Raw genomic sequence first — 27,901 nt, 5'->3', positions numbered from 1 at the left:
ATTTTTGTCTGTCTGTCTATCTGTTTGTCTGTTCCGGCTAATGTCTTTAACGGCTGGACCGATTTTGACAAGACCTTCACTGGCAGATAGCTGATGTAATAAGGAGTAACTTAGGTTTACTTACTTTTATTTATTTTTATTTATTTATTACTTCTTGCATACATATAATCAAACACTTTTACGTAGTAAAAAAAATTTTTATTTTAGAAATTAATTTATTTAAGAACTCTGCGAACCGAACAATAACTTTTTTGTTAAATTACACGCGGACGAAGTCGCGGGCACAGCTACGTATATCCGTTGATAAATATATTAAGACATGGTCATAACTTTATATAGGTTCATTTATTCTAACCACAGGTGATTTAGAATATCTCCAAAAACACAATAATTTCAAAAACGTAACATTTCTCCAAAAACATAACATTAACATTAATAAATTCGTCTACTTATTGGCGTCTTGAATTTTATGACTATTTTTATGATTTACCTTAACTTGATGCGTCCCGGCAGTACCGAGACGGTCTCTCGGATTCCTAGCCAGCAGTTCTGTGATGATAGCGCGCGCCTCCACTGCTATCGGAAAGTCATCTTCAGAGGGCCACTCTATGTCATCTATGATAAAAAAATATTATTTTGTAAATGTATCATAAGTATATGTCCTTCCCTTTTTTTTGTATACAAATGTTATTCTGTGCTACCATTTTAAAAGAAAACGAAATGGTTAATTTCTGTTCCGTACTGTTACAAATTCTGGTCAAAAACTTTCTGTCTATTTTATTTTTGGTGTAGGATCGACCTTATTATGTTTTTAACCGTATAAAATGTATGTTCGGGGATAACGCCGTCGTTTATGAACCGATTTAAATTTATTTGAGATCTAACAACTACTTTTCGAGTTATATCTAATAATGCGTTTTTACTTGACGCTTTTTTCGTCGACCTACGTTGTATTATACCGCATAACTTTCTACTGGATGTACCGATTTTGATAATTCTTTTTTTGTTGAAAAGGAGATAACCCTAGTTTACCATGATAAGGAAACCAGGATCTGATGATGAGATCCCAGAAAAATCGAGGGAATCTCTCGAAAATCCGCATAACTTTTAATTTAATCGAAAGCCGATGTTTATCATGTGACCACATTTAAATTTCATCGAGATCTGATTACAACTTTTAGAGTAATCTTTGATAATGCGTATTTACTTGACTATTTTTTCGTCTACCTCAATGTATTACTTGTCGATATAATTGAAGTCGGTTTTTCTTCGTTTGCCTGCAAACACAATTATTGGTACTACAAAGGTTAACATTTACTTCAATAACTAACTCTTATATTTTAACAGAAACAACCGCTCTGGTGTAGGGGTACGAGTAGTCGCCTGAAACACCGACGGCTTGCGGGTTCGATTCCCGCTCGGGATGGATATTTGCATTTGTACAAATATTTCTTGATGTCTGTCGTTGTAAGTCTCCCCACCGTGCCTCGGAGAGCACGTTAAGCCGTCGATCCCCGTTGTCATCATTATTACCCGGTAGAGATCGTTACTCATAGTAGGGAACATACCCGCCAACCCGCAGTGGAGCAGCGTGGTGGATTAAACTCCAATCCTTCTCCTACATGGAGAAAGAGTCCTATACCAGTGACATGTCACAGATTGAATACAAATGCTTTTATGTTTTAACAACAACGAAATAACAGCAAATTGTGGACTTTTTGTTAACAAAATGTGTATTGTTGTATACATTATTAGAATATTTTAACATTATTTACCATTAACAGTGTGAGCAAACAGCTCCTCAGGGGTGTCACCGAAGAACGGCACGCAACCCACGATGAACTCGTACAGGATGACGCCCATCGACCACCAGTCCACGGGCTTGCCGTAGCCCTGGAGACAATCATTCAATATTACATATGTACATATATTTGCTATTCTATTCGTTTTACCGTATCCATTAAAAATGAAAAATCATTTTATAGTTTATTAGTAATAACATTATCCTAATTACCTACACAAAAGGAATTACTAGCGAGTTTTATTGTTATTACACTAAGTTATGTTTACTTTGAAATGTAATAAAACAGTATTCACATACATGGAGTTCAATTCTAACTTTTGACTAGATTTAAAAAAAAACCTAATTTCAAACAAAAGTTTAGTTAGACAAAAAACTGTTTATCTATTGTACACGCTTATCTACATAACTACTAACAACGGTTTCATATTATGTAAACGTTTTTCTAAATAAATAAATAAATAAATTTTATTTATTTATAACCAACTAAGCTATCTTACATAGCATCGAATGCTAATACCCAAGCAACATTAAGATTATGAGATGCAGTAAATTGAATACTGAAATTATTTTATGTTACCTATTTTTTTGTTACCTGTCGCAAGATGACCTCCGGCGCGATGTACTCGGGCGTGCCGCACACCTGCTTATCAGAGAACTGCCGCGCCTCGCGGTCCGCGTACTCCTCGTAGAGGTTCGTCGCCACTGCGTACAGGGACATCGCGTTACGTTACAAATTTGGATATGTGATGAAAATTTACAAGCTTTTAGTTAACTTTGCAATATATGTAAGTATGTATGTATTAATGAATTTACGTATGTATTTTGTTAGGATTGAATCTTGCAACTCAATTTTGAAGCATATAATTTTAACAAATTGAGCTAAAATTTTGTATACATAGATATGTTTAGTTTGGATGACAGTGCATGTTTAGCTATGTAACGTCATTCTAAATCCAACATGGCATCCACACCCGTGATGGCGTCCACGTACTCGTCTTAGAGGTTAATCGCAACTACGTACAGGAAGATCGCGTTTTGTTAAGAGTTTGGATACGAGACAGAAGGTAACTGAGGTAGGACACACCAAGAAATATCCTGCTATAAATCTGGCACAGCCCGTCTGGGGAAGTACCTCGAACTTACAGAAGATCACAACTAAATAATAGTGCTTTCAAGCAGTGTTGTATTCCTGTGGTAAGGTGACCAGAGCTCTTGGGGGGATTGGGGGTAGGGTACACTTCCAATGCTTCTGGTGTTACAGGCGTCTATAAGATACAGTAACCACTTACCACCAGGTGACCTACGGGTTCCTTGTTTGCCGACCTTAGTTGATTAAAAAAAGAGGGGACGCCAATCGTCCGAGACAATAGATAAAAATTGATTTAAATGATAATACTTATACTTAAGTTTGTAAGTTACTAATTAGCAAGAAATATAATAAAAAAACTTTTTGTCGAAACCAAATGTTTTTGAGTAAGATAGCAATTAGATGAAATTAGTCTGTTTTGTCTAGTATTTCCACCAAAAACCTAATAACCTAAACAACTCTGAACCTTTATTCGGCTTCATTAGCTATACATTAGGAAAATATCGCTAACTCAATAAAATTTGCTCTATTCCTAGATAATTAAATTACTACGTTAGTGTTAACTAACATTTACAGTTACTTTTTATAGCAATGTTGCAGTCTTGACTGTAAACATAATAGAACACTTACATGACATGAGACCCATCTTGCTGAGTCCAAAGTCAGTGAGCTTGATGTGACCTGTTGCTGTGATGAGCAGGCTGTAATAAAAATAAGTCTGTATTTATTTTTAGATGTTATTTTAACGCTACATATATAGTATTGATAATAAATATGACAAAGTCCCGCAGTGATCCCCGCCCTGGATGTAAACACTCTCATCAGTAGAGGCGCGCCATGTCGGGCGGCAGCGGCCCGGCGCGCAGGGGAGTGGGGGGAGTGGGGGGAGCGGGCGAGAGGCTCACTTGTCGGGCTTGAGGTCGCGGTGCACGATGCCGTAGGAGTGCAGGTACTCGACGGCGAGCACGGCCTCCGCGAAGTAGTGGCGCGCCATGTCGGGCGGCAGCGGCCGGCGCGCAGGGGAGTGGGGGGAGTGGGGGGAGCGGGCGAGAGGCTCACTTGTCGGGCTTGAGGTCGCGGTGCACGATGCCGTAGGAGTGCAGGTACTCGACGGCGAGCACGGCCTCCGCGAAGTAGTGGCGCGCCATGTCGGGCGGCAGCGGCCGGCGCGCAGGGGAGTGGGGGGAGTGGGGGGAGCGGGCGAGAGGCTCACTTGTCGGGCTTGAGGTCGCGGTGCACGATGCCGTAGGAGTGCAGGTACTCGACGGCGAGCACGGCCTCCGCGAAGTAGTGGCGCGCCATGTCGGGCGGCAGCGGCCGGCGCGCAGGGGAGTGGGGGGAGTGGGGGGAGCGGGCGAGAGGCTCACTTGTCGGGCTTGAGGTCGCGGTGCACGATGCCGTAGGAGTGCAGGTACTCGACGGCGAGCACGGCCTCCGCGAAGTAGTGGCGCGCCATGTCGGGCGGCAGCGGCCGGCGCGCAGGGGAGTGGGGGGAGTGGGGGGAGCGGGCGAGAGGCTCACTTGTCGGGCTTGAGGTCGCGGTGCACGATGCCGTAGGAGTGCAGGTACTCGACGGCGAGCACGGCCTCCGCGAAGTAGTGGCGCGCCATGTCGGGCGGCAGCGGCCGGCGCGCAGGGGAGTGGGGGGAGTGGGGGGAGCGGGCGAGAGGCTCACTTGTCGGGCTTGAGGTCGCGGTGCACGATGCCGTAGGAGTGCAGGTACTCGACGGCGAGCACGGCCTCCGCGAAGTAGTGGCGCGCCATGTCGGGCGGCAGCGGCCGGCGCGCAGGGGAGTGGGGGGAGTGGGGGGAGCGGGCGAGAGGCTCACTTGTCGGGCTTGAGGTCGCGGTGCACGATGCCGTAGGAGTGCAGGTACTCGACGGCGAGCACGGCCTCCGCGAAGTAGTGGCGCGCCATGTCGGGCGGCAGCGGCCGGCGCGCAGGGGAGTGGGGGGAGTGGGGGGAGCGGGCGAGAGGCTCACTTGTCGGGCTTGAGGTCGCGGTGCACGATGCCGTAGGAGTGCAGGTACTCGACGGCGAGCACGGCCTCCGCGAAGTAGTGGCGCGCCATGTCGGGCGGCAGCGGCCGGCGCGCAGGGGAGTGGGGGGAGTGGGGGGAGCGGGCGAGAGGCTCACTTGTCGGGCTTGAGGTCGCGGTGCACGATGCCGTAGGAGTGCAGGTACTCGACGGCGAGCACGGCCTCCGCGAAGTAGTGGCGCGCCATGTCGGGCGGCAGCGGCCGGCGCGCAGGGGAGTGGGGGGAGTGGGGGGAGCGGGCGAGAGGCTCACTTGTCGGGCTTGAGGTCGCGGTGCACGATGCCGTAGGAGTGCAGGTACTCGACGGCGAGCACGGCCTCCGCGAAGTAGTGGCGCGCCATGTCGGGCGGCAGCGGCCGGCGCGCAGGGGAGTGGGGGGAGTGGGGGGAGCGGGCGAGAGGCTCACTTGTCGGGCTTAAGGTCGCGGTGCACGATGCCGTAGGAGTGCAGGTACTCGACGGCGAGCACGGCCTCCGCGAAGTAGTGGCGCGCCATGTCGGGCGGCAGCGGCCGGCGCGCAGGGGAGTGGGGGGAGTGGGGGGAGCGGGCGAGAGGCTCACTTGTCGGGCTTGAGGTCGCGGTGCACGATGCCGTAGGAGTGCAGGTACTCGACGGCGAGCACGGCCTCCGCGAAGTAGTGGCGCGCCATGTCGGGCGGCAGCGGCCGGCGCGCAGGGGAGTGGGGGGAGTGGGGGGAGCGGGCGAGAGGCTCACTTGTCGGGCTTGAGGTCGCGGTGCACGATGCCGTAGGAGTGCAGGTACTCGACGGCGAGCACGGCCTCCGCGAAGTAGTGGCGCGCCATGTCGGGCGGCAGCGGCCGGCGCGCAGGGGAGTGGGGGGAGTGGGGGGAGCGGGCGAGAGGCTCACTTGTCGGGCTTGAGGTCGCGGTGCACGATGCCGTAGGAGTGCAGGTACTCGACGGCGAGCACGGCCTCCGCGAAGTAGTGGCGCGCCATGTCGGGCGGCAGCGGCCGGCGCGCAGGGGAGTGGGGGGAGTGGGGGGAGCGGGCGAGAGGCTCACTTGTCGGGCTTGAGGTCGCGGTGCACGATGCCGTAGGAGTGCAGGTACTCGACGGCGAGCACGGCCTCCGCGAAGTAGTGGCGCGCCATGTCGGGCGGCAGCGGCCGGCGCGCAGGGGAGTGGGGGGAGTGGGGGGAGCGGGCGAGAGGCTCACTTGTCGGGCTTGAGGTCGCGGTGCACGATGCCGTAGGAGTGCAGGTACTCGACGGCGAGCACGGCCTCCGCGAAGTAGTGGCGCGCCATGTCGGGCGGCAGCGGCCGGCGCGCAGGGGAGTGGGGGGAGTGGGGGGAGCGGGCGAGAGGCTCACTTGTCGGGCTTGAGGTCGCGGTGCACGATGCCGTAGGAGTGCAGGTACTCGACGGCGAGCACGGCCTCCGCGAAGTAGTGGCGCGCCATGTCGGGCGGCAGCGGCCGGCGCGCAGGGGAGTGGGGGGAGTGGGGGGAGCGGGCGAGAGGCTCACTTGTCGGGCTTGAGGTCGCGGTGCACGATGCCGTAGGAGTGCAGGTACTCGACGGCGAGCACGGCCTCCGCGAAGTAGTGGCGCGCCATGTCGGGCGGCAGCGGCCGGCGCGCAGGGGAGTGGGGGGAGTGGGGGGAGCGGGCGAGAGGCTCACTTGTCGGGCTTGAGGTCGCGGTGCACGATGCCGTAGGAGTGCAGGTACTCGACGGCGAGCACGGCCTCCGCGAAGTAGTGGCGCGCCATGTCGGGCGGCAGCGGCCGGCGCGCAGGGGAGTGGGGGGAGTGGGGGGAGCGGGCGAGAGGCTCACTTGTCGGGCTTGAGGTCGCGGTGCACGATGCCGTAGGAGTGCAGGTACTCGACGGCGAGCACGGCCTCCGCGAAGTAGTGGCGCGCCATGTCGGGCGGCAGCGGCCGGCGCGCAGGGGAGTGGGGGGAGTGGGGGGAGCGGGCGAGAGGCTCACTTGTCGGGCTTGAGGTCGCGGTGCACGATGCCGTAGGAGTGCAGGTACTCGACGGCGAGCACGGCCTCCGCGAAGTAGTGGCGCGCCATGTCGGGCGGCAGCGGCCCGGCGCGCAGCAGCGTGGCGCAGTCGCCGCCCTCCACGAACTCCAGGATGAGGCACAGGTGGCGCCGCGTCTCGAACGAGCAGTACATCGTCACCTGGCCACCCAAATACAATGTTAATGTATTGAAGAGAAAAAATATACGGCTTTGATAGCATGCACGCACGCACTCACGCACGCACGCACGCACGCACGCACGCACGCACGAACGCACGCACGCATACACGCACCCACGCACGCTCGCACGCACGCTCTCTTCGCTTCGAAAGAAACGAAAACTCACCACAAAAGGATTGTCAGCAAAACTTAAAATATCTCTTTCAGCAAACGCCTGTTCCACTTGATTCCTCAATATCAAGTTGTTTTTGCTGATTTTCTTCATAGCATATCTGTAGAAATACGAGTACACCACGCATTATTAATCCGCCTTCCGATTAGCTTTTCTCACATTTTATCTAATTTATTTATTAGACCCATGTTTTCCGAGGCGTGAAGTTAAGATAATATAAGGGCTATGCCAAGTTTTTTGTTACTTTATACAAAAAAAGTAATAAAATAAAAACATTGAATAAAAATTTATTATAGAATTTATTTTTAATAGTGTACCCTGTAACAATAACTATCAAATTTCAAATTTCCCCCAAATCAAAGCCCCCACAAACTCGCGCCAAAAATGGCGCGAACCCATGTGTGTTGCCCATAGCCACCACGCTGGGCAGGCGGGTTAGTGACTGCGGAGCTAGTTTTGTCGCACCTAAGACGCTGATGCCCGTCTTCGGCCTGTGTATTTCAAAGCCAGCAGTTGGGTGGCCATCCCGCCATCGGTCGGCTTTTTAAGTTCCAAGGTGATAGTGGAACTGTGTTATCCCTTAGTCGCCTCTTACGAAACCCACGGGAAGAGAAGTGGTTATATTCTTTAATGCCATAGCCACACAGCCTTTCAAATTTTAATTAATATTTATTTTAGTGGTGTTAGCACTAGATATAATTATTAAAGTAATTATTACCTCTGCCTAGTCTGCTTGTGTTTAACAAGATAAACTGCTCCGTAGGCTCCATTGGATATGAGCTTGATGACTTGATAGTCATTCTCTGATGGCGGAGTACCCCCAGACCCTGGGCCTCCCGGTGGGGACTGCCGACCGCGTACTCTAAAAATAAATACACAGTGTAAATACATAGTGTGATTTATTTAATTACAGCCTATACAGTCCACTGCTGGACATAGGACTCCACGTGTTTACGCCAAAAATAACGTGAACTCATGTGTTTTGCCCAAAGTCACCACGCTGGACAGGCGGGTTGGTGACCGCAGGGCTGGCTTTGTCGCACCGAAGACGCTGCTGCCCGTCTTCGACCTGTGTATTTCAAAGCCAGCAATTGGATATATATATATATATAATAATAGTGTATATCTTATAAGTGACATTTAATGGATTTAATGAAAAGTTCAATGTGTACATACTGTGTATATGCATTGTTGAAATAGGGTTTTTGTTTTATTATTATTTGAATTGTTTAATTTTAATTTCAAATTTTAATGCTAAAAGTTCTAAATTTTCACTTCTATCGGTAGACTATATCTACTTGCCAATATTTTATTTTTATTTCAAATTATTTAAAGATAAAAGATTGCACGATGCAATGATTCTTGCCGAATCTTCTCTATATAAGGTTCAGGTACAAGTTCAAGGTACTAACTTGGAGGGCGAGCAGGCCTGCGGCGGCGGCGGCGGGGGCGGCACGTGCAGCTCCTCCAGCGGGTCCTTGGACAGGCCCAGCTTGTGGATGATGTACTGCGGGATGTCGGTCGTCATGCCCTACACACGACGCACATTTCATTTTTTTATCTTTAACACACACACACACACACACAGTCGTCTTTTCTTATGGTAAGGAACTTAATGCTTGTGTTATAGGTAAACACTGCCTTATAGCTAAATATATATGTATTTTATAAATATACATAGAAATAATACATATATAAATACAAATATCACACACAGACTTAGGCGGGAATCGAGCCCGCAACCCGCGGAACGGAAAGGACTGGAAACTGATCCAACGGGCTAGTAAAAAACTTTTACATGACATCGTTACATGACATTTCACTCAACTATAGTTACAAGAGGCGCAGTCCTCCTTAACCATGGTTGCTGTAAAACAGGGGTGTCAAACTCAATTTTGTAGAGGGCCATATATTAATTTTGAATGTGTAGACGGGCCAGATTCAAATAAAAATAATGTTGTTTGTGCATTTTAAAACTACCATAGAGGAATCGAGAGAAGTCATGATTCTTCTCTCTGTGACACATTGCGATCACGGGCCATATCTCTGACATCTCTGCTGTAGTATCCGAAAGTAATTTAATAATTTACTAAATTGCGATCAAATCCGAAAAGGTTTTTTCATTATAATGACATGCATATTTGTATGTTACTAATATACTGATGATAAATAACGCTTCAGTCTGTAATATCCCACTACTGGGCATAGGCCTCTTTCCCCATGTAGGAGAAGGATCAGAGTTTAATCCACCACGCTGCTCTAATGCGGGTTGGTGGATATATTCCCTACTATGAGTAACGATCGCTATCAGGTGTACATGATAACAACCGGGACCGACGGCTTAACGTGCTCTCTGAGGCGCGGTGGTCATGTGCGGGGATCGAACTCGCAACCGCCAGCGCAACAGGTACAATCCATAGCTGTAACCGTTGCGCCAACGCGGATGATACGGATGTTAAATATAAGAACAAGAATCAACGGACTACTGACATGTTGACGCATATCAAAACATATCACCTGTAAATGTCTCGCGTGTCCCTCCGCCGCTTCCAGAAGCCGATAGAACCGCTCGGGGTCGAACTCCAAGCACTCGAGCAGACGAGCCGGCCGCGCCATTGCTAAAGTCAAACGGGTGACTAGAGGGGCCACTTGAGCGCCCGCTTCCGCTGACTTTTCTCTTGTCTAAGGGGACGATTTTTTTTTTTTTTAGTAAGGACAAGATAAGACAAATGTATTTCATCAATCATAGAAGCTCAATAGAATTGACTAACTCCCTCTAACACACACAAGAATAATTTATAACTGATAAAACCTGTTTGCTATATTCTGATAACGCCTCGTTTTTCTCACGAACAATTTATTAAAATTTAATTTAACCACACAAATTCCAAATTTAACTAATCGTAAGCAAACAGAACCGTTATATTAATATAGCAACTGTCTTAAATTAAACATTTTCTAACAAAGTTAAAGAAATATAAAATACATGAAAAATAAAACAATTTACCCAATTTACACAGTATTTACCTCAGCTAGCAACCTGTCTAAGCTGTCAGCCATATCGTAAAAATAGCTACTGGTCACTTGCTTCGATTCCGACTTGTGGAGGCAATCTCGCGCCATCTCCAAGACCTAAAAAAATTATTAAAAACTTATAATGTCAGTTAATAAAATAATTTTACAAGTTAAAAAGAAGGTTCATTAGATTACCTGTCTTTGTACAAAGCGCTCGATCGGATTACGATCTGGCTTTTTATCTAACTCTGACAGTTCATCGATGAGCGATCTTAGTCTGAAAAAAAATTTGGATTACGTACCTTTGCTTTGTTATTTTATTATTTATACTATAACTCTACTAATATCTACTACATATCTCTATAATGGATAAATATGGCAGACTAGCCGACCCGTGCCCACTTCGTTGGGAATTAATTATTATTATATTAACCAAATAACATACTTTAAAGAACAAATTTTATAGCACTTAAATAAATAATATGTTGCTCCACCGCCATCTATCAAAAATCGAGAAAACGTGGTCGATAGACTAAAATAAGACTAAATTAATAACGTCGAAATACTAATAAATTGTTTTCTAATAACGATAGGTGGCGCTAGTTTATTTACCATTTTGATATTATATTTTAATCTTTTTCTTATTTACTGAATTTTTTTTAATAAAATATAGCCTATGTCACTCCTGAATAGTGTAGCTTTCTGTTAGTGAAAGAATTTTCACGATCGGATCAGTATTTGCCAAGATTACCCCCTACATACAAACAAAGTTATAAACTTTACCTCTTTATAATATTAGTATAGATAATATTTAAAAAACTATTCTCGTAACGATACTTTGACAAGACCCAAGATCATCTTCCGAAAGTTCTGGTAACCAATATATTTTATTCTGGCTCAAACTACACTGTTAAGCAGAACAATAACCCTTAACCCAAATAGTACATACTTATCATCCATAGCACGTTGCGCAGCGGGAAACCTCGATGCGAACAGCGAGGACATGGCCGAGACTGCGTCGTCCTTCGAGCCCTCCGACCCCCCGCTACCACCGCCAGGCGACCGGGACGGAGAACTGCGATTACAAACCATTTTTAGGACCACGTTACACACAAGTGTATTCATGTTCTGTTCTTAGTGTATTAAGACCAAGATGACATACAAAAAGTATTTTATGCGTTCTTGTTTGATGACATATATCTTTACTTCAGCTAGCATTTGAATCAAAGAAGAGAACGACTATAAAACGAGCCCTCGGACCCCCCACTTCCACCGCTAGGCGACCGGAACGGAGAACTATGATTACTCGTACATATAGTTTCCTATAATCCTCCCGTAACCATGGTTGCTGTAAAGTATCCGGAACATCGGGCATTTAAAAAACTTAATAAACCGCGATAAAATCCGAAAAATTTGTTTCATTACTATAATTGCAACCAACTTTAGGAACGCATTTATATGTTTTCTTCCTTGAATGTATGAACGTAAACTAAATATAGAAAAAAAAAGTTCTTGTACATTTACGCGATATAATTTTGATTGATAAAAATATCCACAGTTTTTCCATCAGCTAAAAATCAGTAATAATAACCAAGAACTACTTATAAAACATGAGTTATAGAAATTTGATAACAGCTTCTTAATTACAATATTTTCGCATTTAACATTCTAGCATCCCACTGCTGGGCATAGGCCTCTTTCTCCATTTAGGAGACAGATTAGAGCTTAATCCACCACGCTGCTCTACTGCGGGTTGGCGAATATTATTAGACAGAATTAGACTAAACAAAATTATACAAAAGAGTAATTTACGGTACCATTTAAAACTCATACGATATTGAATGTTAGCCTTACTACTCGTAAATATACGTTAATTGCTTATTAATTGATTGAATTGATTGCACTAATTTTCGCCTGCCCAGCGTTGTGACTATGGGTAAAACACATGAGTTCACGCCATTTTTGGCACGAACTTGTGGAGACCTATGTCCAGCAGTCGACTGCGATAGGCTGAACTGATTGAAATTATTTGCAAATAACAAACACATTATGTGAAGAAGAACAAGGAAATTAATGTTATTTTCAAAACCATCTCAAAATACTGAGTAACTAGAAGTTAAAAACCATCGTTTAAAAAGTTCATTACGATATACTGCATTATCAAAAAATTGTCATTTCATACTTTACTAAATGTGAATTGAATATACATTAAAAGTAAAAGAAATATTTGAAATGTGACTTTAACGACTGATAATTTTATACTACGTTGACTCACTCAACTGAGTTTAAGCAACTACGTACCGGAAAAATCTTATTTATGACAATTTAAAAATGATTCCAAGTTTTAAAGGTAATTTACAATTCCAGAAACCTTAAACCAGCTAGGTAACGTTTTCAGTAGCAACCGGTTACAATAAAAAAAAAAATAGTTAATGATTAAATACAAGTAAAGTAGATACAAAAATTATTCTGCAAGGGAAGAGACCAACGATGTGGTTTAGATGAGGGATTCCCAAAGTAATATTTTAGAGGTGGACATTTTTGACATGGTCAAAGTTTTTTAATTAGCAACTATTTTGTATCAATAACAAAAAAAAATAGAAATAGGGCTTTTAAAGTAATTTGTGTATTGGGGATCAGTTTATTTTAGAAAAATGGTCTCTTGCGCAATACGAGAATCCCCTGGTCTGACCTACCTGAGACTTCGGCTCCTCACTCTCCGGGGCAAGCCCCGGGGAGATGGGGAGGGCGCCCTCGCCGTGTGCCCACTCCCACCGCTGTCCGACAGAGACGCCCAGTTCATACCGCTGCCCTGCGAACTGCTGCAAAACAAACCCAACACTATTTGAATATAACATGATTAGTTGTTTCATTTTATTATTACGTAATAATCTCGTGTCACAGTGTAAGTTATCGAACTCCTCCGAAGCGGATTGACAGACTTTTGTGAAATTTTTTGTGTATATTTGAAAGGTCGAAGGCTATTTTTTATACCCTTAGATGATAATATAATTCCTTAAAACAGATAGAACGCACTGCTGGAAGGTTTTTGTCTTCAAGTATTGCGGAATCTTCCAAGTGAAGACTTGTTTCCGACCTAGTGATATACAAAAAAAAAGGACTTTGTTAACCCTTAGTCGAAGTAATGATGTTGTTAAAAACACCTACTTTGATAAATATCATGTGTTAAATAATTATTTTATAAATTAAAAAAAAAAAACCCTTAGTCGCCTTTTACGAGACCCACGGGAAGAGAGGGGGTGGCTATATTCTATTCTGCCGTAGGCGCACATCAAACTATATATATATATTTACTTGAGTGAATTTTGGTGGTGGTGGCAATGGGGACAGGGCGCTCGAGGAGGCTCGCACGCCGCCTGCACGGCCAGCAACCGCTCTTGCGACGAACATTGCGACTGCAACAGAGGAAAGTACACAAAAATAATAACATTTTAAGATTAACAACAAACAATAGTATAATTATTTTTTAACCGACTTCCAAAAAAGGAGGAGGTTCTCAATTCGACTGTTTTTTTTTTTTTTTTTAAATATATGTTACATCAGAACTTTTGGCCGGGTAGACCGATTTCGACAAATTTTGTTTTAATAGAAAGGTGGTGTGTGCCAATTGGTCCCATTTAAATTTATTTGAGATCTAACAACTACTTTTCGAGTTATATCTAATAATGCGTTTTTACTTGACGCTTTTTTCGTCGACCTACGTTGTATTATACCGCATAACTTTTTACTGGATGTACCGATTTTGATAATTCTTTTTTTGTTGGAAATGGGATATCTCTAGTTTGGTACCATGATAAGGAAACCAGGATCTGATGATGGAATCCCAGAGAAATCGAGGGAAACTCTTGAAAATTCGCAATAACTTTTTACTGGGTGTACCGATTTTGATAATTTTTAATTTAATCAAAAGCTAATGTTTATCATGCGGTTACATTTAAATTTTATCGAGATCTGATAAGTACTTAATGAATAATCTTTGATAACGCGTAGTTACTTGACTATTTTTTCGTCGATCTACGTTGTATTACTCTTCGATGTAATTGAAGTCGGTTTTTTTTTCGTTTGCGACCAAACACAATTATTTATATAAATATTTATTATATAATATATATATATATATATATATATATATATATATATCAAGTGGGTGGAGTGACGTCCAGTATAATAAAAAAATAATAATAATATTACGACGACGCGTTAGAGCAGCGATCACAGCGCTGGATTACGTTTGCACTGGAGGGTGTATTGGCATTTGGTGTTTCCGGATAATAGTAGGCAATTGAGTGTTAGGCGTTTATTTATTATTATTATTTTTAATATATTAGGAAGTTACTCCTTAATCCGTGGTACTAATACGAAGAGGTAAAAAATAACGCTGAACATGGACACGATCTGCCCGAGGCTGACGTTTCACCGCGAAATATCTCTTGCGAGAGGACAATAAATATATTTTTTGCCATTACGGTAATTGTTCCTAAAAAGTAACCCCCAGTCACGTGTCGGAGCTGACACAAGGATCTTCTTTGTTATCGCTTAAGCAGTAATTTACCATGTCAATCTGCAATGGCTTAGACATCTGCTAACATCGAATTATTTTTCTGAGATAGCCCAGAAAATACGCAAATGTTACAACAGCCATATTTTCTTTAAAAATGTTTATGACTTTCATATGTAAACATTTTAATTAAAATAACGCCGTATCAATGTGTATCTAACTGTGAAACGTGAATTGAAAGGATAAATTGTGATAAATTAAAGTTACCAAAATGCACTCGACAAAGCGTGTAAATATCTACGCTAAATATACCAAATATTTATTTATACGCTTTTGTAGGGAAAAGTCTTAATTACTAATTTATTTCGAGAAAAGATATTTTGAATGAGTGGGTTTTGATAAAACAGCTTTAGATAGGCAGCACGCGCCCTATACGAAAATAACGTCTCGTTATTTTTTAACATAGAAACAAAATTCTAAATATAAATTTTTTACATTAAATTTATAAAAATCTAATATAGACGCTTAATGTTCTAGTGTAAGCAATAACGCTATAGTAACGACTTGGACGACTTTCAAATTTCACAAAAAGGGTAAACGTAGCCGCATGAACCTTATTCCTTCAACCATAGTGTACAAAATAGCATGACACGAGAGAGTATGCAATTGAAAACTGAAATATGAAACTATTTTATCAGATGACTTACAATAAGATACGAATAAAATGAAACGAGAAAAAAAATCTTACAGAGCCTACAGATATGTGTCCAAGGAGATTTCTCTAGATAAGAAACCGAGGAGGAAGAAGCGAAAGAAGTGTGTAAGGATCGTAGCAAGTGGAAAGAAGTGGTCTCTACCTACCCCTTACGGGAAATAGGCTTGATTATATGTATGTATGTACATACATAGGCGTGATTATATGTATGTATGTATGTATGTATGTATGTATGTATGTATGTATGTATGTATGTATGTAGAAACCGATGTAGGGCACAACAGGAATTACCTGCTAAAAATTTGGAGCAGCCCAACTAGGGAAGTACGACGGACTTAGAGAAGATCACAGATAAATAATACTGCTTTCAAACAGTGTTGTGTTCCTGTGGTGAGTAAGGTGACCAGACTGGATAGAGATTGGACGTAGAATCGGCAACACGCTTGTGATGCCTCTGGTGTTACAGACATCTATAGGCCACGGTAATCGCTTACCATCAGGTGAGCCGTACGCTTGTTTGCCGACCTAGTTATATAAAAAAATTGTGTGTGTACTTATGTATGCACGTAAGAAGTTATACTTCATTGGCTAGCTAACTTCAATTTGCTAACTTCTTCTTCGTTGACTAGCTAACTTCAGGGTGTCGTTTTTTTGTGACGGTGTGCGCGCATATCGTAAAGATTTACTCTCATATTTTTGCCCTAACGCACCAAAAGAAATATAACTTCAAAAACTTTAAGTTATGCATAAAAAATCACACTCACATAATCCCAGATACACGGAATCAACTAACGATTAACTGAATCCGATAAACAATTAAAATATTTGAATAATTTTTAATGAACCCTATCTGTAGATAATTTAATTGATCCTATAAACCTATGTCTAGCTCGAGCATTGTATCAAAAATAAATGTTTAAAGTATTTTAGTTTTATTTATTTTTATTATAAAATCAAAATTTTATTTATTTATTTATTTTTTACAATAAATAGCACATGCGTGCGGTCGGCCTGATGATGAGCAGTTATCTGAGCATAATATGTACGATTGCAACACTAGAAGCATCGCAAGCATACCGCCGACCCTATAAACACTAAATAACTGACTAAATAATTGTGTTAGCAGGCAAACGAAGAAAAACCGACTTCAATTATATCGAAAAGTAATACAACGTAGGTAAATGAAAAAAATGTCAAGTTAATACGAGAATTATCAAGGATTACTCTAAAAGTTGTAATCAGATCTCGATATTTAAATGTGACTACATGATAAACATCGGCTTTCGATTAAATAAAAAATCATCAAAATCGGTACAGCCAGTAAAAAGTTATTTTTCTAGAGTTTGCCTCGATTTCTCTGGGATCCCATCATCAGATCCTGGTTTCCTTATCATGGTACCAAACTAGGGATATCTCCTTTCTAACAAAAAAAGAATTATCAAAATCGGTTTATAAACGATGGAGTTATCCCCGAACATAATATATATATATATATATATATATATATATATATATATATATATATATATATACGGTCGAATTGAGTAACCTTCTCCTTTTGAAGTCGGTTAAAAAGGAGGAGGTTGAGGTTCTCAATTCGACTGTACACTTACTGTACTTTTTTATATGTGTTACTATTATTTACCTATATTGAATTTTTTGTATGATTTTTTTTTACTGGACGGACCGATTTTGATCGTTCCTTTCTTAATCTGGTAATAACTAAATCTGGTGGTTAAAAACTAGTGCTTGTCATGTGTTCCCAATTAAATTTGATTGACATCTGACGAGTGCTTTTTGAGTTATGTTTTCGTCTACCTACGTTTTATTACTTGTCGATACAATTAAAGTCAGTTTTTTTCGCTTGCGAGCTAACAATTTTTTTTTTCAAATATTTAATCTTTATCGATATACTTTTTATTTATCCATTAAAATCTAATACGTTTTATTAAACTGCAGCGACAGACAGTCAATATTAATTCATTAATTAAAAAATTTCATTTTAGTTCTGAAGTTATTTATTTGTAATTGTAAATGTATTTTGGTAATTAATGTACTATGTATACGTTGTATTAATTTATATAATGATTATAGATAGTTGGAATTAATAATAGAAATTGAAAATTAGTTTTTAGTATATAATTCTATAACAACAACATCGCTAGTTTCATAGCCGCTCGGCTGCATGTCACGCAATCGTAATTACTTACGAAGTATCGTCTGAATCACTTATTAGGAGGAATATTCGATTGAAACGGCTCATCGACGTGTCGTGAATGTTAATATCATTACTTAATTTATAAAAATAAACACACATTCATTCGATCGATTCTGTATAATGTCGAATTAGTAATTATATACATATAAAATATATTTTATGGAAACAAGTTGATGGTGTCTGATTTTTTTTTTTTTTTATTGAATTGTAATTATTTACTTTTACACCAAGAGTAAAGATAATTGTGAAAATAAAAAAGACGAAAAAATCAGCAAAGATAAAGTTTATGTCGATAAATTAATGGGACCAAATGACAAGACAATCGGTCCACCTAGTAAAAAAGTTCTGACGTAACACACATAAAAAATACAGTCTAGTTGATAACTTCCTCCCTTTTTGAAGTCGATAAAAGACAATATTAACGTGCTTTTAATAGCACGTCCTTTTTTCAAACATGCTTTGTCAACGCTTATCCTACAGGCGTTTTTATTTATAACTGCAGATCGATAGTCCTCTCGATGCCAAGTAAAGCTAAAATGAGGACTAAAATCAATTCAGTCGAATGAAGACGATTTAATTTTATAATTATTATAAACACAAAAGTTTCCATGGAAAAATGTTTGTTATTTTATCGGCAATCCAGAACGGCTGAGCTGGAACATTCACAAACGTTTTCTGGATAAAAACTTATTCAGAGTTTTTTTTTCTTCTTCAGTATATTAATAGTAAGATTTCGTGTATTTTTTTTATCTTACGATTAGATCGCCAGTCAAGCCATACGGTGGTAAGCGGTTACCGTAGTATATTGGCGCCTGTAACACCAAAAACATCACAAGCGTGTTTCCGACCCTGCCCGCGACCCTCCCCCGGAGCTCCGAGTACCTTACTCATCATAGGAACACAACACTGCTGTAGAGCTGTATTATTTATCTGTATCGGTGAGGTACTTCCCCGGAGAGGCAGCTTCAAATTATGAGCAATGTATACCCTACCTCAAAAAATATATGGATGTTTCTTGTAACGAAATGGTGATTGAAATGTATCGTGATATGCTAAGTGATGATTTTTTGTACAATTACTTAGTTTTTGAACACATTGCACAGTGTTGAAATCTAAAAACATAGAATGATCGTATCTACAAGAAACATAGTCGATAATATACTCCTATTCCCAACAGTATTGAAATTTATCAAAACAAAAAGTTTACAAAATCGATGATTTAATGGCCCCCACTTTGCGGTTGCATTGTGTCATTACTAGATAAAAATACACACCTCACATTTATTATCACACAGCTTATCTAACTGTTAAACATATCGAGTTTTCTTAGGAATTATATCATTATTATACCATATTCATACATAATTTGTCAATGACTGGATTGATATGATATTGATAATGAAATGAATGGAATTACATACCATGCTTTTATAATGTAATGATTAATAATCTAAAACTATTTTATATTTTACTTTACACTATACACACATTTTGTTTGACAATAACTTAACTAACCTACGATAATAATTCTAGATTCTCTCAGAAGAAGAACTCTATGATATTTTTAACAAAATCTTTAGGTACGTTTTGGTAACCATTGAAAATAAATATATCGTGAGTCAATTAAACTAATATTACCTTATGTAACTAATTTAGTAACTCGACAAACATCATTATCGGCATATCATTAAAAATATATTAGTAAGAAAACTTACTGAAAGACTCGAGCTGCCCGGCGTGGTGCCGTATCCGGATGACGGTAATGACGCCACCGACCATCTCCTACCGTCTCTGCGAACATAAAACAATAATTAATTATATTAAATTACACTTACTACAATTATTATATAATTAATTATATTAAATTTAATTTAATACACTTGCTACAATTGTTATATAAGTCTACGTGGTTACAAGTGTTTTGTAATTGCGTAAATGTAAAAACAAAAAACAATTAAACACACAGTGGCGTGCGTTGTATGTTTAATTTATATAGTTTATTTTATATATTAGATGTATCATGCGTTCAAACAAAAACAACTCCATTCATTCAATTGAATTGATTGATTAAATAGGTTTCAATATCAAAGATAATTTCGTCAATGTCACATAGAATATCACGCGAAATAGTATCAGTACGGTCGAGAATACAATATAAATACAATTTTTATTTTTATTAGGAATAGTATAACTATGACAGCTGACTTTTTAAATTATGTAACACCAAATCACTCGTAGTGATATTAAAATAAGCCTATATATACATAGACAAGTTTATCCATGACCTGTTCTAGGACGTATCTCTAATGATATTACAACTAGATCTCGTAGACATTGGCAATGAAAGTAGCATAATACATATAATTTATTACGAATCCGCTGCCAACAGTGGGATCTAAGTAATCCCACATCTATATTTACGTGTACTCATTTACAAGACACATTTTTATTATAAACAGACAGCGGTATTCACATTTATTTTTTATGTTTCGTACAATCTATAAATACACAAAAAAAAATTAGGACAGTAACAAAAAAATACAATTATTATTAACAATAAAAATTGCGTAAAAGCAAGTGTTCCTAAAGAAACTATGTCTCTTACAGGGCAATTTATTAAAAAAGTATCTATATATATAAATGAATGTTTATCTGTATGTCCTTTATAGAATAATAAACTATGCATTTGATCATGTCATGATCTTCAGCAAAGTGTTGTGCATGAGCCAAAGGTTTCTTGAGTTGGTACGACCAAAAAAAAGGTGTAGCAACGCGCGTAGGGTACAGCTAGTTTTTAACCGACTTCCAAAAAAGGAGGAGGTTCTCAATTCGACTGTATTTTTTTAATAATAAGAAAACATACCAAGCATATTAGTCAAATGTAAATAATAAAAGTATCGAAAAATTAATCTAAATAAAACGTTATCCGCAGAAGAATAAGGGAACATATCGACTAATAAAACCAAACAAAAACATTTAACTATTACCAAATTCGTTTTATCATCGACAATTGCCCGGTCACTACACTCATCATATAAACGATTGTACGATACACAGAAAACGATTTGTTTTGCTCCCGAGTTGGTTGATATGAAACTATTCATATCATAACGAACCGTTTATTGAGTATAGAAACAGGTATACTAAATGTATGACGATAACATAAAGTTTACTTGACTGTAATATTTATTGACGTTTATATATCATGATTAATCGACAAACGAATAACTACATAATCTTGCCCCCTCAGTCCGTTGAAGTATTTGCAATAAAATACATACAAATTAATAATAGGTGACGAATAATCACGACTAGCTTTTTTTATACAACTTGGTCGGAAAACAAGCGTACTGGTCCACCCGATGGTAAGCGATTACCGTAGCTTACAGATAGATTACATTATTTATTTATTATTATTATTGATTATTTTTATTTACTACTCATTCAAATCAGCGCTCAATAGTCGTGCCGATAACTATATTTATATTAAATCGTCTTTTCAAATAAAGCGAATCAAATATCGCACAAAAACGTAACGAGGTAATTCGTTCAGTAGATTTTACGATATGATAATGAAGTAAAATCCCAAAAATTGCAAATAAAAACCATGTCTGTAAAACAATCAGTATTTAATGACCAATTTAAAACTACAACTTGCTTTGAAATGTTCAATTATATTCAATTACAAATGATATTTAATAAATAAAATTAAACGAAAAATTATATTTTTTTCGTCACAAAAGTGATTAATAATAATTAAACACTTAACGACCGTCAAAACATATCCTACATTTTCAAAAAACTGACAAAAAAGTCAAGGCAGCATAAACAACAAAAAAAGGTCAATTTAAAAACGACTACATCAACATTAGCTACGTCAAAGCTAATATTATAAAGCTGATGTTTGTTTGTTTAAAAGAGCCAATCTCAGGAACTAGTTGCTCGAATTGAAAAGTTATTTTTGTGTTGGATAAAATCCACTTACTCGTATTGTGGAAGGCTTTGGGCTATATAATATTTTTGAACGTTTGTTCCTCAAATCAACACATATAAAACCACATCGCACAGCTAGTAATAAAATAAATAGTAATTTATAATTAGCTCTTGAAGTGATCTGCGACAGCTGAGCGAACGTAATCTATGATAAGGTTATCGTAAATACTCACATGTCCTTATTCCTAATTGGCACAGACATACAATGAAATAATAAACATTAGGAATCAATTAGTATAAACATAAATTACTAAATAATTAACTAATTGATAATTTACTGTGAAATGACAAGCATCATAACCGCTCCGGTCTAGTTGTGCGTGTGCCGTATTGGCGTCTACAGACTGGCGGTCGCGGGTTCGATTACCGCTCGGAGTGAATATAATAAAGAAGTTTCACTTCAAAAATAAAGATACAAATAAATTATGATTTACTAATTGTAACTAATCTACTATTAGAATAACATTTATAATATTATAGGGTTTTTCAGTAAGAACTTAGTTTAGTAAATCTTGTTTAGTTTCATAAAAGAATCGACATCCGTAACTGTCGTCGGGACAAAAGTTACTCTTTTAATCATCTATTTTTTTTTTTTTTTTTTTTTTTGATTTAAAAAACAATGTTCATGTTGAATAATTGTGTTTGCAAACGAAGAATAACCGACTTCAATTACATCGACAAGTAATACAACGTGTAGGTCGAAGAAGAAGAAGAAGAAGAAAGTCCATAGTCACCACGCTGGGCAGACGGGTTGGTGTAAATAAATAAGATAAAATAAAAAACTATTAATATATAGGTATATAATGTTTTAAAAACATATTTATTATGTAAATTTAAATTCTGTAAATTATGATATCGCACATAATAAACAACAAAATAATCTAAATAATCCACGTACATTATTTCGACACCGATAAAGTTCGAAACTGAATCAAGAAAACGAAACAATAAAAACAAAAACAAAACAATTTCGCAAACAACAACTTGTCGGAGTTCCCGAACAATACATGATTTCGAGGTCAAATCCAAATATAATATTGTAAGCGAGCGAATCCCTTTTCGTCGAAATATATTTTTTGTTATATTAATTAGTTTGTTCACTAATTAACAAGATCGAGAAAATTACATGAAAAAAAAATATTTTTAATTAAGTTTAACTTAAGCCTTCGCGTGCCTTATTCAGAGGTATTTCTAAACCGATTTTAAAAAAGAAGGAATTTCTCAATTCAACCGGTTTTTTTAAAGTAAATCTTCTTTATGCAAGCTTGACTTGGGGAGTAAGCTGGTGAATGCGTGACGAGAGCGTTACGAAAAGCGTGATCGGGCTAGACTAAATAAGGAAGTTGAGAGGGAGATATGTTAGTGAAGATAGCAAGGGAGAGAGTTACGTTTCGTATATCACTGTAGGGGCAAATAAAGATTTACTTCAACCGTGTGGTCTAAAGCACACTTTTTTAATGTGTGTTATTTCATAACTTCATCCGAGTGGACCGATTTCGATGATACTTTTTAATCGAAAGATACTGCTTGTCATATGGTCCCATTTAATATTAACCGAGATCTGACGAGTAATGCGTATTTACTTGCGTTATTACATGCGTACTTACTAACTTTTTACTTGCCTATGTGAAAACTAAATTATATCTTACACATATAAACATTTGTCTTTGGTCTGGGTGTTTCAGCAGTCCTTGTGGGTCTCCCCTCTATGCCTCGAGAAGCAAGTTAAGCCGTCGGTCCCGGTTGTTATCATGTACACCTGATAGCAATCTTTACTGATTGTAGGGACAACAAAGTGATCCGCATTGGAGAAGCCTGGTGGATTAAACTCTGATCCTTCACCTACAAGCGCGGTATTAAGGAGAAGTATTTTTATTGCCTGAAGCGATAAAAATACTTCTCCTTAATACCTAAGTCAAGGCACTTGACAGTTACGGCGGTATAAAACCTCAATTTCATAAATACGTTCTCGAACTTTATATCATTACATAAAATATCTATTAAGGCACATTTAATGGTCAAACCATATAAAAACAAACTCGATAGGTAATTTTAAATGTGTATTCGGTATGTTTTTTAAATCTTCTACATTGGAATCATAGCCTAATTGAACTGAACTGTACTCTGCCAAGAGAAAATATCCTGCTCAAAATCTGGAGTAGTCCAACTGGAGAAGTACCTCGACCTTACAGAAGATCACAGCTAAATAATACTACTCTGACGCAGTTTTTGTGTTTCTGTGGTGAGTGAGGTGGCCGGAGCTCCTGGAGGTGAGGTGGGGGTAATTTCGGCAAAGCACTTGCGATTCTACTGGTGTTGCAGGAGTGTATAAGCTACGGTAATCGCTTGCCATCAGGTGAGTCGTACGCTTGTTTGCCGATCTATTGTAGCATAAAAAAATTAGGCAAATAAAGTCACGCAGATTACAAGTTACATTGCTCAGAAGTACTGTTGACAAGGTAGCAAGAACTTTTTGGGATGCGCTTGCAATGCTCGTGGTGTTGCAAATGTCTATAATCTACGGTAAATGCTCATCATCAAGGGAATCGAAAGCTTATTTGCAACTCTAGAGGTGCCAAAAAAAGAGCGCTACATATACAAATATAACGCAACGTGGGGTGGACGGTCAGAGCTACTATTATTATCATAAATTTTGATGATAATTAAAGTTAATAAATTTTAGATTCCTCGACTGGTGGACCGAATAACTAATGTCATACTCTCTCTCTCTCTCTCTCTCTCTTTCTCTCTATCTCTCTCAATCTGTGAACCCTGTGTCTATTCAATGGGAATTTCTAAGATAAACAAATATAAGACGATCTTAGATATTTACATCTGTAAACAACATTCCGTGGCAAATCTTCAAGATAAACTAATTAGTGACAAGTGTGCGTGTAATCGGGTGATTAGTTTCTGTCACGATTGAAGCGATTAAATACGGTCGGATAAATTAACTGTTTGTTAGGGGAATGCTATTTTAACAATGCAGATAATAAACCGGATTTGAAAATTGCTTAGATACGTGGATAATTCCGTCCATACGCCTATATGGATTTAGAGGCCTGTGTTCAGTACTTGGATGTTAGAAGCTAAATTAACCAATCATTGTAACTAAGGTCAAGTGGTCAAAATGGTTACATATACCGGAATAAAATATACGGGATATATATTTTCTCCAATCAGCAGTGGAGACGCGTGGTGAATCAAGCTCAATACTTCTTCTAAAGTCTTTTACCAGAGAAGCCACACTCGTATTTAAGTCTCCCATCTTTGAATCAAAATGCACGTATAATCTCTAATTGATAATACCAGTTCTCAATATTGTTCACTGCAATACGCTGTAGACAAATGAATCTTATAAGTTCACACTTAAACTTGACGTCAATTAAATGGTTATTTTAATTATTGAGTTTCAAATCGCGACATTTAAGATGTTTTTTTTTTTCATTAACGACCTAACTAACAATACTCGTATACCAAAACATTGGTAAAAATTCGAACATTAATATATGTATTGACGAATAAGAAGTAAACGGTTATTAGCGGCTTAAAGGATGACTGTGCATAATTAATTTTTTAGGGTTCCGTACCTCAAAAGGAAAAAAACGGAACCCTTATAGGATCACTTGGTTGATCGTGTCTGTCTAACCCCCCTTATCAAGCTGAAATTCATATCAAATACTCAAGTTTACTGTCCCTTGGAGCTGTGAAAAAATCGAAATTCCTAGCCAACTCAATCAAAAGATACAGCCGTTTATGCTGCAAATTTTCGACACTCTCAAGGGAATCAAAACCAACAGGATACTTCCCATGAACTCAGAATCTTCAAATTTGGTACCAAGCAACGTCTTATAGCAAAGATAAAGGAAAATTTTCGAAAAGCACAAAATGTTTAGTTGCATCGTATAACAATTTTTCTTTTAACATTTTTCGAGTCCGACTCGCACTTGACCGGTTTATTTTTTCAATTACTAGGAAATCATACTAATGTAAGCCATATACAGTATACGTACTTGAAGAATTGAAGCAATGACATACTAGCAACAAGGCATCATTACCAAACTCTTCCTTGTCACATAAAAAAACAACATCGGCTAAAATCTATCGATTTTCATCTAAAAAAAAAACACGTTTACACCATCCGCCACTCAATCAAGTTACAGTCGAGCGGCTCAAGAGAATCTTTTGTTCACTTTTACGTCGTGATAACATCGTTTTTGCCAAACACAAAAACAGCCGTAAAACGAGTTTGAGATCCTGCGCAGACTACACACTTTCTAAGTGATAATCGTTTTATTAATCCGTATGATAATATATGCAAATATATGTAGGTTATTTAGATTTAGTGTGGATTGAGAAATACGTTTTATTACATTCCCACACCTCAGCCTATCGCGGTCCACGGCTGGACGTAGACCTCCCAGCTCGCGACAAAAATTTCGGTTTTCCGTAATTCTCATCTAGATTATAAGATCATTTACAAGATAGGCTTTAAATTACATTGGTTAGAGACGAATGCTGCTTTCAGCAGAAGCAGAGTCACTATCGGCCGCACAAACGGACGAGTCTGTAACATTGTATCTGTACATTCCAGAGCCTACAGATATGTGTCCGAAGAGACTTGTCCAGACAAGGTTATAAGTAACGGAGGTAGGGCACATCAGGAATACCCTGTTCAAAATCTAGAGCAGCCCGACTGGGGAAGTATCTCGACCGTACAGAAGATCACAGATAAATAATACTCCATTCAAGCAGTGTGGTGTTCCTGTGGTGACTAATGTCACCAAAGCTCCTTTAGAGTCAGCAACGCGCTTGGGATGTTTCTGCTATTGCAGACGTCTATAAGCTACGGTAATTGCTTACCATCAGGTGAGCAGAGTGCCTAGTGCGAGTTTTGTTTAATCCGTCTCGCAATAACGGGCGTAAATTTTAACTTCATTTTGTATGGGAAATTCGGCATTTCAACCTAGTTCTCACGTTTGCCGCTAGATGACTCTGTATCGATTGTATCGTATACTATCTTTATCGTCTAGGCTGCAGTGTTTAAATTCCCATGCAAAATAATCTTCACGTATAAACGCGTTTCTCTCATGTTTCCGTGAATACGCGTTTGCCGACTTTGTATATAAAAAAATAAGTCTTGCCCAAACGTCTCTAGTCTGCAGACGTCTTAACGCTCAACGGACGACTATCTGATGTTACATTATACGATGACATTAACTGAACCCGCCCGACACATTGGTCAGTGAACTTGACTCCTCTTACTGCGAGTTTGATTCCCGCTAGATACTTTTTTTATCAAATACAAGTTCTGTCGAAGATGGCTTGGTATGCAAATTGAATTCCTTAATTATAATCTTTTAATTACAAGGATTAGGTATTAAAATATTATCCCCGAATATTTACGAGATAAAAACCAGTTACACATATTTATATTTAAAACATTTGTTTTTATTATTAAAACAGAGTTAATAACCCCACGATTTTACAAAATATGTCACTTAGGTATTACCACCGATTTTTTTTTTGTTTCACCTAAAGAATTACTATGAAAAAATACCTCTAGACATTATAGACATGGCCTTCCTTTTGTTCCAATTGTTTTACTTTATATTGTTGATCAATCGTGTTTAAACATAAATTAGATATTTTCGTGCTCGTTATCATCGGGACCAAATTTGTATTAAGGAAAATTAACAAAAAAAATTGACTCATTCACAGAAAAAAATTTAGCTGTCCGAAGTTCACCGGGTCTGAAGAAATAAACAAAAAGACATACTTAACAATATCTCTTATTTATTTTAATTAAACAACTTTCATGCCGACCGTCGATTACTCAATCAGCACTTGAATCACATTTAACTTATAAAAATCACAATATTAATAATATTTTAACGTCAATATTATTATTGACATTAAAATATTATTAATATTGTGATTTTTATAAGTTATTTATATCGATAGCTTGCATAAATAATATTTACCCGATGTTTCTTAATGTCGTAAAATATTATAGCTATAAGAAGATCGTTATGAATTCGAACATTATTAGATAACCTAATATAATAACCGTTCTGAATGCCGACAGTCACGGGTTTACTTCCCGCTCAGATGTTAATATTAATATTTTTTTTCCTCGTTAAGCACGTACAATCGTCACTCCCGGTCATTAT

The 27,901-nt window shown here is 39.3% G+C and overlaps 1 protein-coding gene across 1 annotated transcript in view; it reads right to left on the bottom strand.

The window, feature by feature from the left end:
- Nucleotides 1-27,901, bottom strand: part of LOC123666617 (microtubule-associated serine/threonine-protein kinase 3) — a 147,544-nt gene that overhangs the window by 25,682 nt on the left and 93,961 nt on the right. Inside the window, exons 5-21 of the mRNA XM_045600710.1 lie at nucleotides 21,902-21,913; nucleotides 19,451-19,526; nucleotides 15,809-15,811; nucleotides 13,599-13,699; nucleotides 12,980-13,105; nucleotides 11,233-11,358; nucleotides 10,479-10,560; nucleotides 10,296-10,400; nucleotides 9,786-9,950; nucleotides 8,681-8,799; nucleotides 7,987-8,130; nucleotides 7,263-7,368; nucleotides 6,877-7,076; nucleotides 3,522-3,592; nucleotides 2,397-2,506; nucleotides 1,776-1,893; nucleotides 491-615 (exon numbers count right to left, since the gene is read on the bottom strand). Of these exons, the coding sequence (XP_045456666.1) occupies nucleotides 491-615; nucleotides 1,776-1,893; nucleotides 2,397-2,506; nucleotides 3,522-3,592; nucleotides 6,877-7,076; nucleotides 7,263-7,368; nucleotides 7,987-8,130; nucleotides 8,681-8,799; nucleotides 9,786-9,950; nucleotides 10,296-10,400; nucleotides 10,479-10,560; nucleotides 11,233-11,358; nucleotides 12,980-13,105; nucleotides 13,599-13,699; nucleotides 15,809-15,811; nucleotides 19,451-19,526; nucleotides 21,902-21,913 (1,789 nt within the window). The remainder of the gene's footprint in view (nucleotides 1-490; nucleotides 616-1,775; nucleotides 1,894-2,396; nucleotides 2,507-3,521; nucleotides 3,593-6,876; nucleotides 7,077-7,262; nucleotides 7,369-7,986; nucleotides 8,131-8,680; nucleotides 8,800-9,785; nucleotides 9,951-10,295; nucleotides 10,401-10,478; nucleotides 10,561-11,232; nucleotides 11,359-12,979; nucleotides 13,106-13,598; nucleotides 13,700-15,808; nucleotides 15,812-19,450; nucleotides 19,527-21,901; nucleotides 21,914-27,901) is intronic.

This window comes from Melitaea cinxia, chromosome 26 (genome assembly GCF_905220565.1).
Source record: "Melitaea cinxia chromosome 26, ilMelCinx1.1, whole genome shotgun sequence".
NCBI classification, from domain to species: domain Eukaryota; kingdom Metazoa; phylum Arthropoda; class Insecta; order Lepidoptera; family Nymphalidae; genus Melitaea; species Melitaea cinxia.
The sequence above is the reverse complement of the archived record's forward strand: the minus strand, read 5'-3'. Positions and strand labels throughout refer to the sequence as shown.